This window comes from Cynoglossus semilaevis, chromosome 19 (assembly GCF_000523025.1).
Source record: "Cynoglossus semilaevis isolate Cse_v1.0 chromosome 19, Cse_v1.0, whole genome shotgun sequence".
Lineage (NCBI taxonomy): Eukaryota > Metazoa > Chordata > Actinopteri > Pleuronectiformes > Cynoglossidae > Cynoglossus > Cynoglossus semilaevis.
This window is the reverse complement of record NC_024325.1, coordinates 17,734,242-17,744,385: the sequence shown is the minus strand read 5'-3', so window position 1 is coordinate 17,744,385 and position 10,144 is coordinate 17,734,242. Positions and strand designations below refer to the sequence as shown.

The 10,144-nt window shown below is 45.1% G+C and overlaps 2 protein-coding genes and 1 long non-coding RNA gene across 4 annotated transcripts in view; 1 reads left to right on the top strand and 2 right to left on the bottom strand.

Annotated features, from left to right (window-relative positions):
- Positions 1-7: 7 nt before the first annotated feature.
- LOC112488596 (uncharacterized) lies at positions 8-3,769 on the bottom strand. Of its 2 annotated transcripts, XR_003052829.1 has the most exons (5): positions 3,631-3,769; positions 3,315-3,552; positions 1,901-2,048; positions 1,003-1,114; positions 8-165 (listed from the first exon to the last, which is right to left on the bottom strand). It is a non-coding gene; the product is annotated as an uncharacterized LOC112488596 (long non-coding RNA). The 2 variants fall into 2 exon arrangements; XR_003052828.1 differs by lacking the exon at positions 3,631-3,769 and having other exon boundaries at positions 3,315-3,627.
- LOC103395789 (immunoglobulin superfamily member 11) lies at positions 177-4,723 on the top strand. The gene is made up of 6 exons (XM_025065431.1): positions 177-1,075; positions 1,182-1,248; positions 1,407-1,538; positions 1,912-2,067; positions 3,408-3,533; positions 3,617-4,723. Exons 1-6 carry the CDS (start codon positions 881-883, stop codon positions 3,862-3,864), a joined length of 924 nt encoding a protein of 307 aa, XP_024921199.1. The 5' UTR covers positions 177-880; the 3' UTR covers positions 3,865-4,723.
- A 1,050-nt stretch (positions 4,724-5,773) lies between these two features.
- Positions 5,774-10,144, bottom strand: part of LOC103395788 (pecanex 3) — a 22,789-nt gene continuing 18,418 nt past the window's right edge. The window contains exons 31-35 of the mRNA XM_025065881.1: positions 9,700-9,989; positions 9,121-9,395; positions 8,412-8,581; positions 7,921-8,327; positions 5,774-7,830 (exon numbers count right to left, since the gene is read on the bottom strand). Coding sequence (XP_024921649.1) covers positions 7,684-7,830; positions 7,921-8,327; positions 8,412-8,581; positions 9,121-9,395; positions 9,700-9,989 — 1,289 coding nt within the window. The 3' untranslated portion in view covers positions 5,774-7,683. The remainder of the gene's footprint in view (positions 7,831-7,920; positions 8,328-8,411; positions 8,582-9,120; positions 9,396-9,699; positions 9,990-10,144) is intronic.

Here is a 10,144-nt window from a genome sequence, read left to right as displayed (position 1 = left end):
TCGGGGACTTTTCATTTTTATGGATATGGTAAACACCCACCCTCCACCCTCACCTCCGGTCCTCCGTTCCTCCCCCCTGTACAAATCCAGTCCACAGAGGGAGTGAGAGACATCGTGATGGGTTCCTGTGGACACTGGCTGTTCTGGACCCTGTTTCTTTGTTACCTGGTTCAAGAAGACGGTGAGTCAACGTGGAAGAGATTCTTGATTTATAATCAAAATGGATAATATTTGTTTTGAGAAATGTACTTTTGTTAATATTTATATATATTTTTACTCATTTAAAACAAGTATTTGTTGTCAATGTCATTTTCCACTCTGTTCTTAGAGGAAAAGTAGGAAAGTGAAATAAGTGGAGAAGAAAGATCAGCTGTATATTTGGAAAAATATTTTTAAAGAACCAACAATTGAACCCTCAAAGCTGAGATAAATCACTGGACTAAAGTAACACCAACCTCCTTCTTAGTGCACAACAGTGAACATGTTACAGTCGTTAATCACAACGAAGAGTGACGTCCAGAAGGTGTCAGTAAAGAAACATTTTTTGGGAAATTGAAATTTAAACTTTATTTTTCTCCCAGTGAATTGAGCCGTTGTTCCACTCTGTGATGCTGCTGTCAACTGTAATTAGTCACTAATATGCACATGCAAAGGCCTGAGTTGGCCAGGGGGAGGAGGGGAGAGGAGGGGTCGGTTCATTATTCCAGTAATGAAAGGCAGCAGCAGAGAAACTGAGGAATTCAGATCAGACTGTGACAAATAAACCAAGCCATTAAAGCCTTTGTTGGAGGCTAACTTGTAGCTATGTTCTGATAACGTCCTGTAAAAAACCTTATCAGTCAAACTGGAAGATTCTTATTCTTATTCTTTAGCATCAGTGATGAGTGGTTTTCTGGACTCTTGTCTGTTTTCTGACTCAGCTGCTCTGACAGTCACCATGAGAGAAAACAGTGTGGAGGCAGTGAGAGGAGACTCTGTCCTCCTTGGCTGCTCCTTCCTCACCTCCACCCCGCTCCACAGACTCAACATCGTCTGGACTCTGGTTCCGTCGTCCAGCCCGGAGAGTCCAATGCAGGTCAGAAGTCAGACGGGCCGCACTGGTGTCAGCTGCTTCCTGTAAATTCATCAACATCAACATCATCATCAACATCAACTCACATTGTCTGTGTTTCCTTGTTCAGGTGATTGTGTTTGACCATGGACAGGTGATGGAGGACCCCTCCCTCACTGGTAGAGTCAGCTTCACAGGTACTACAGTATCAGTTCATAAAGTGGTCTTCAAAATCTGACATTTTTCGATTGCGATTAATGATAATTCCGCCATAATATTTTTTGACAAAATTCAGGAAACGTTTCTACGAATGACCCAAAAAACTCCGTGTGTGTGTGTGTGTGTGCGTTCTTAGGCCTCCCCTGGACTGCAGACATCGTCCTAAACGACACTCGAGTGTCAGACTCTGGAGTTTATCGCTGCATGGTCAACAATCCACCAGAGGCTGCAGAAGAAGACGTGGGAGAAGTGGTTCTGACGGTGCTGGGTCAGTTCATCAGGTCACACACACACACACACACACACCACTGACCTCTGTCTCTGCACGGCTGCTTTAATCATTAATGTCACAACGTTTTATCAAACCAAAAAAAAAAAAAGATCTGGAACTGAAGAAGCCTCTTGGATGAGAGGTGAAACGTACTTTTTACCAGTTGCCTAACAGAACTTTCCAACATGTTTTTTTGAAGTCAGATTTCACTGCCTACCACTAGAGGGAGCCCAAGTGCCACCAGCTGTGCATGTTCCACTGTATGTTGTGTGTTTCAGATGACTGTTTCTATGACTGTAAAAGTCTTCATTTCATCGAGTTTTTGTCCAAACATAATAATAATAATAAAATGCTCTGACCGTGTCTGTAGCTCCGCCCTCTCTGCCGGTGTGTCAGTGGACCGGTGACGTAGATGTTGGAGGACAAGTCACGCTGTCCTGCTCGGTGATGGAGGGCGTCCCAACACCAGAGATCCACTGGGAGAAAGTCAGTCCTGAGGAAGTCCCACTGCCAGTCGACATGGAAGGTCAGGAACGAGAGCCCACACAAATACACAAACACAAACACACACAAATACACACACAAGCAGTACACATTAATATTAAACAAATATGTCATATCTTTCTTTTCTCTGATAATTATTTTTACTTCAAATGTAGGTGATTCTTATTTACTAAGACAAAATACGTTGGAAGCTGAGGAGAAAAAAAAGTTTAAAAAAATGTAATTAAATAAAAGTATCTTCACTTTGCTTTAATTCAACTCAAGTAAAAGTAAAAAAAAAAAGTACTTCATTTAAAATGTACTTCAATCGTAGCTGCTTGTTTTTAAATCAACGATTCAAACATCATCTAAAGAAAACACTTTATAAATGACTGAGTGAACGGAACTCAAACCAAACGAACTCACAGTGTCCGGGACTCGATTCAGTGTGAACGACGTTCAGTCACACCAAACAAACACGATCAAACACGATCAAACAGCGCTGGTATAAAGCGCCAGATTCTGAATCATCATACGGTCCAAGCCAAACTAAAATACTACAAACTAAAGTACAACAAGAAAGAAAAAGAAAAACAAACCAAATCTAACGCAGCCTCCATGACAGTGAAAAAGTTTGCAATTAAAACCGCAGGTGTGTCATTCCTGACCGTGCTGCTTACGTCACTGAAACTACAATAATCGATATCGCGAAGGCTAATTTCTCTTAACGGACGCACGGTTTTGACCAAACAATAAACAAAACAACGTTTGAGAAAATATATAAAAACACAGATACTGTACCGACAAACGATTCCTCAGGGTTGACGACGAAGTTTCGACAGCGACACCTCAGTCCGCCGCAGGCAGGCACGTACGTTTTCCATCGTACGATAATCGTAAAGATAAAAGTTATTTCCTCGTTTGTAAACGAAGAAATTGCAGAGATTTGGTGAAGATTTTCATTCTTTTTCCGAGTCCTCTGCTCCACGGTAGCTCTCCGTTTGGTCATCCACGTGTACGACATGACACTAGTGGGAAATCCGCGCATGCGCGCACCTAATTTTCTTCAAGTTAATGCAGCTGGGTTTTTCCTCCGGCATTTTCTTTTTTTTTTTTTTCACTCAGTAACGGGTTCTTTTTAAATGTAGCGAAGTAAAATAAATGAGTTAAAATGAACTGAAGTCAAAGTAAAATTACATATTAACAAAACTACTTAATAATAAAAATATAAATTACTTTAAAAAAAAACACGAATCAATTACAGCAACCGGAATGAATGTAATGCGTTACCTTTCACCTCTGGAATGTTTTTTTTTCTTCTTCTTCTTCTCTCGTGTCCTCAGTCTCGTCACCGTCACTGTCTCTTCTGTCTCTGTCTCTCAGGGGACCTTCTGTCAGCCTCTGTCCAAATTGCCAACGTTTCCTCTCAGACCTCGGGCCAGTATCGCTGCTCTGCCTCCAACCTCCTGGGAACCGAGAGCTGCCTGGTCCGTCTGTCCGTCCACACCCGTCAGTGCTCTGATCCAATCTAAACAAAACAAAACAAATTAAAAACCAAACCAAAAGATAACAGCAGCTCTGTTGTTCCCCAGCAGCGGATACTCACAAGTCCTCGGGTGTCCTGCAGGGGGTGCTGCTGACCATGTCCATGAGTGCGCTGCTGATGGCGCTGGTGCTGCTGCTGCTGTGGCTCCATCGCACCGGACAGGATTTTAGGAGGAGAGGGGGGAGGAGGAGGAGGAGGGAGAGGAAGGGGGTGAAGGGTGAGGAGGAGGAGGAGGAGGAGAGTCCACGCGAGCTCCGATTCTCCGCGTCTGTAATGAAACGCTCTTTTGTTTGATTCTCTCAAAGTCACCGGGACTGGAGGAGGGTCGCTGCGGGGTCAAAGGTCAACATCTCACATACTGACGTCTGTGGTTCGGTCACTTCTTCATTTCTTATTCCATTTTATAAAGGCACAGTTCAGATATTTTTCTCTTTCAGGTTGTTGTTTGTTCACATTTAGAAAAGGCTGATTACAAATACAGTTGTCAAAAAGTACATTTAAAAGTACACCAAAAGTACTTCAGTACCTCGGTACTGTGATGATGAGTGATTAATGCCAGGACTTTTTGTTCGCGGTTCTCCACGTAGATCTGGGAATTCAGGAAGTGAAGAAGTGACATGGCCAAAAATAAAACTTAGCTCCAAAATACCAGAGAGTAATACTCTCAACATGAACTCTTCAGAGTAATACTCTCAACATGAACTCTTCAGAGTAATACTCTCAACATGAACTCTTCAGAGTAACTCTTAGCTGTTAGCCGCCACAGCTAGCTCCTAGATGGTCAGAAGTTACAAACGGCAGACAACAAAATTGTTTGCAAACAAAGACACAAAAACCTTTAATTTAAATAGAAGAAAAGAAAAAAAAATTACATAAAAAACTGTACAGAACATTTAAACATCCACTTAAAGTCCTTAAATAAAAGACCACCCCCCAAAAAATAGCTAAAATAATCCAATGATAAAGTGGGATGGTGTATGGTACATTTTTGTGCAAAAGTAGTTTCAACTGATTCTTCCCAGAACTGCTCTTCGCTCAGCACTGCCCTCTGGTGGGTAAACAGAGGAGCGCCCCCCCTCAAGATAGTGTCTTCAGATGTAAAAGAACCCCCCAAAACAAATCCAATAATAATAATAATAATAATAAAATAGATTTATATTTTAAATATATATCTATATAAGAAAACATGCTGTACAGAAGTCCAGAGATTTATTAAAATCCCTTTTTATTTGAATTAACACTCAGGTTTGTCCATTAACGTTGTGCTTTCCTCACTTCCAGCAAAGTCATAAACAATAAGATTTATCTCCCTGTGGCTTTGGACAAGAGATGGTGAAGAGTAGGAATAAAAAACTGAATCATCAGAACCACTGTTTTTCCTGAGTCAAGGAAGGAACTTGTTCCAGAGGGGATGCTGACTCACCCACTCCTCACCTGGTGGAGCGTCTTCACAGCCCAGACTAACAGAAATCTCAGGGAAGAAAAAAAAAAATCTCCTTCAAAAAAAAAAAGAAAAACCAGAGCTCTGTTCTATTTATAAATGTGTGTCCCTTCTTCAGATGTAAGAAGCAGAGGTGTGGGTGTGTGAGGGGAGGGGTTTTGGGGGGGAGGGAGGAGGAGGGGTACGTGCAGCGTCTTCTTGTTGACCCTCGGAATCAGACCGTTTCCTAACGTCACGATCTTACACCCGGTTCACTTCTGTTTCTCCTTTTTTTTTTACAAAATTAAACTTTCTCCTGCGGAGAAACAAAAATAAAAAAGTCAGGTTTTAGACCCTGAGAAGCTGAAGTCGTGTTTCCAGGTTTCCTTCAGGAGAACGTCACGTCTGAACCACGGTTAGCTCAGCTCTGATCAAACGTATGGCACACGTGGAGGGGGACGTGGGGGGCACTGGTTTTCTGGTGGAACCACAGACTGTTTATAAGGAATGGACGGAGCTGTCGGTTCAACGTCTTTGATCGTGATTATTCAGGGACTCAAACTACAGACTTCAAACATGTTCACGCTCCAGAAGGTCAAAGTGTCAACTGCAACACTATGATCTGATCGGAGACGACTTCAAACATTTAACATCCACAGATGTCTGTTAAATCGTGGGACTCAAACCTACGGCGCCGCTTAAAAAAAATAATAGAATTTTGTCCTGAAAGTAATTTGTTTTAAATCTCTTCATTAGAAAAAAAAAAGTTTAATTTCTTCCTGAAAGTAATTTGTTTTAAATCTCTGCATTAGAAAAAAAAAAATCTTTTTAATTTCCGTCTACTCAAAAACATCACATTCTTCTGACGTATCTGTTTCTCTCGTCCTGAATGACCTGAGTTTGAAAACCCTCCCTCATTCAATCACCTCTGTCTTTTCATCCATGCTTTATCATCAATTTTACTTTAAACAGCTCTGTTTTCTACACTCATCCATGACTGGTGGTAGTCGTAGCTCCGCCCATTTCTTATACGTGGTCCATGTTTGACACAACAACCTCCGTGGGAGAACTTCCTTCTGTCACTCGTTTGAAAAAAAAAAAAAAACAAACCCCGGAGTTTCCAGAGAGATGATACGACGACGGTCTGAGGGAGGACTGGGGGCGAGGAAGGTGTTTTTGGGGGAGGGAGCGAAGTGGGGGGCAGGAGGGAGGGCAGAGCAGGGCAGATATCTGAGTCATCTTTAAACCAGCACACCATGTATAGACAAACCCCGATCAGAGAAATATGTGTGAGATAATAATAATAATAAACAAATAAATATTCCATCTTTACTTTCAGTTTTCATTCATCTTCATCTGAACCCAACTAAAACGCTGGATTGAACTGGATTAGGATCAGCAGTAGTAGTAGTGGGTACTGTAGTAGTTGGTGGCAGGAAAATGGAGAAGCGATGCAGTAGTACAGTAATGGGAGGAGGCCCGGCGGCAGAGCTGCAGGCGAAGGAAACAAGCGCTCCTCCACACACACACACACACGGAGGTGGCTGGAGTCCTGCTGCTGCTGCTGCTGCTGCTGCTGCTGCAGCAGAGAGTCAAGGATGCGATGAGACAGAGATTCACCGTCAGTCGGTTTAGACTCGGTTTAGAAAACAAACTCAGTGACCCTTAAACACTGAGGAACCTGTGATTCTTCAAGTAAACCGATAAAAAAAAAAAAAAAAAAAAACGTTCCACCCACCAAAAAAAAAAAAACTTTAAAAAAAAGGCTTTACATTTTTAACAGAGTGGAATCCAGCTTTGGTTTCCAGCTCTGTCCCACGTCCGTGTCCAGGTTTTTAGGAGACTGTAAACTGGTGGTTACACCACCTCAGGTTGGCCCAGCTTGGTTTTTGTTTTTTTAAACATTTTCCCTGTAAATCGTCTCTAAATCAGAACTGCCGAGTGTTGATATTTTCAGGCACCTTCAGAAAGTAGGCCAGAGGATAAGGATAACATTTAGGTAGAGTGGGGGGAGAGTGGGGGGGGGGAGGCGGGTTATTTTCCTTTACAGCGTGGGAGAAGTGATGTGGAGTCTGACTGGTTGAACTCAGTAAAACAGTTAACACGTGTGAACGTCCAGTGATGATATGATAACCTGCCCAAACAGCAGAGACTCACTGTTCCCCTGGTTGATTATGAGAGAGAGAGAGAGCCAGAGGGGGAGGGAAGGGGAGGGAGAGGTTTACAGAGTCCAGTCAGAGATGAGCCTCTTTTCTCCAGTATAAAAATAAAACCATCCTCCAGCAAAAATATCCTCTAAAATTGCACTGGTCTTTCTGGCCTATCTCTGTCGTCCATTAAGACAGATGGACGTCTTGGTCTGAGGAAAAAGAAGGAGAACCGGCCCGTGTTTCGGGCTCCTGCTCGTCGATGAAAGCTGACTTTGGCTGAGGTCCGGTCCGGTCCGGTCCGGACGGATCAGGGACGCCGTCTGGCTGAGAACAGGAGCGGGAACCAAATCCGTCCAGTATTGCAAGTGAGGATTTGTGAATCGGCGCGTCAGCTGAAGGAGGTGTTGATGGAGGGAGCCCTGAAGGCCGGGTTGAGGGCCCGGTGTGGCCCGGGTGGTGCCAGAACCCCGGTCCCGACTGGGCCACGTGTGCTTATTTGACTGCAGAGAATGTCACTGGAGCGGAACGTCCCTCAGTGCAGACTCAGCGCAGGTGCTCAAGTAAAGGCAGCTCTGTGGATTCCTCTCTGGGGGTCAGGGGGTCACCTGGGGTCAGCAGGGTGGGGTCGATGATCTGAGTGGCTCCTAGAGGGTCCTGCGTGGGGCTGACCTCCTGTAGAGGAGCCGGAGGCTGGAGGGGAGGAGAGGAGTCGTATTAAAGTGTATTCACTCATGTTAGAAACACGTATTCACAGCCGTCGTGTCCCCGTGTCCGTCTCACCTGCGTACGTACGGTCTGAACCGTTCCTCCGTCGCCCTCTGCTGCTGCCGCAGGGCCATTGAAGCCTTTCCTGCTGGAGAAACTCCATTTACTGAAGTGGCTGTCGTAGTGAAGCGCGCTGCAGCCGAGACCAGCCCGCTGGCCCGATCTGTGACCCGAGTTCTCCAATAGGCCGGCAGAGCAGAAGCGCTCTGGTCCGGGCAGAGGAGGCGGAGCTACAGTACTGCTGAAGGAGAGCTGGGAGCTGGACAGCTGCTGACCCAGAAGACCCTGGATGGAGGAGGTCCGCTGTAAGGACGTCAGCAAACCCGCCTCCATCCTGCCCTCCGATTGGCTGAAGAGGGCTAACGGGAGAGGCTGAGAATGGTGTGGCCAGCTCTGGGTCGGGCCGACCGGGTTGTCAGTACCTGAAGACAAGATGTTTCTGAATTAGTTTCTGCTGATTCACAGGTTCTCAGCGGTGGTCGGTGCAGGCGTGGCCGTGCTCTCACCCATGGAGGGCTGGAGTGTAGTGATGTGTGGTTGGGGCAGGCTGGAGGCAGGTGTACTCTGGGTGGTGTGGATGGTTGGGTTGGTGGTGATGGAGGCGGAGCCTCCACCACAGTCTGAGTCTTCAATATTTCCTCCACTGTTACAGCCCGCGCCACAGCCTTTCTGGAGCCTGGACAGACGAAACAAACAAAGGAAAAGTAAAAGGACGTCCCTAAAAAATAACACGCAGAAAAAAATATTCCTTTGAGTTACCAGTAGGGGTATATTCTTATTTTTCCTTATTGTTTACCTATGTGAAAAGCTACCAGTAGGTGGCAGTAATTCAAATTCAAGGTTTTAAATCTGCCAGTTAAGCTGGAAGAAGTGAGGCAGCGGGTGTTCACAGGGTGAGCGCCCCCTACAATTAATGTAAAAACATAAGTCTATGTGCTAGCACACCGCTAACATGCTACATATTAAACTGCTAATGTGCTACATGCTCAGTGAGAGACAAAAAACAACTGCATTTTTAAGAATGTTTGGCCAGATTACAGAATTAAATTTTCATGAAAAAGCATTTGTTTATAAAAGGTTCTTAAAGGCATACTTAGCACCATCTACAGGCCACAAAATACCATTGCAAATGAACTAATAGTAACCCTTTAAAACAGCTTCAAAACAATGTCAAAAAATGTTAGCATTAAAAACAGAACGTGGAGCCTCTCGTACCTGTCCCAGCTGCTGATCAGCCAGGTGTAGATGTTGTGTGGGCTGACAGGACCCCCCCACACAGACCTCAGTTGACCGTGGCCCCCGGCGTAGGAGGTGGTGAGGGGGGACACGTAGATGGGGTAACCAATGGGCTGGTCGCAGGAGGAGTTGATCATGTTCCTCAGGGCCTGCTTGGCGTTCTGAATGCTGCCACGCTCCGGGTTACGGTTCCGCAGGAAGACCAGCTCCTGCTGCTGCCCCGCCCACAGCCCGCGCACACACTCCCTGTTCACCTGCGGAGCAGGGTGGGCACATTCACAGGTCAGCAAAGATATGAGCTGAACTTCATTCAGATAAAGTACGAGGATCATCAGTCACAGCAGTTTTTTTTCCCCCCAAACTTTGTTCTGATGAAGACCCACTTTCACAGATGACAAATGTTTCTGACCCAGTTTACAACATTAACTGTAGGAAAGCACCAGCCTGTTCATCCTCCACAGTCTACCTGTGGGTTTCATTTTTCTGTGAACATTTCTGTAGATACAAATACACCAAAAAAACCCCTCTGTAAAGGACGTTGACTGCACGGACGTTCACCTTGATGACTCTGAAGCTGAGGAACCTCTTGTTCAACATGATGATCTTGTACTCGTCGCTGCCGTCGTCCATGATGTGACGGAGGGCTAGCAGCGAAGGCATGTTTGCGAGGATAGCGCTGCGCCACACGGGGTCTCCCTCGTGTGAGATCAACATCTTCTCCTCGTTGGACGTGATGGCGTCGTAGAGAACCATGGGATCTTCGTACTCGTCTGGAGATGTGAAGTGATCCTGGGAGGAGAGAAAACCCAGAGGGATGAAGAGGTGTACCACGTTCTGAACCAAAGTTCATACATCGATCCATTCACCAACCTCAGAGACTTTATTTGTCACAATTAATGAACTGAAAGACCTTTGATAACATGATAACGCTCACAGGAAATGATCATCAAACGGTCGAGTACACGGAAGTATCTCCCTAGTTTTTATTTTGTACATACCTGAT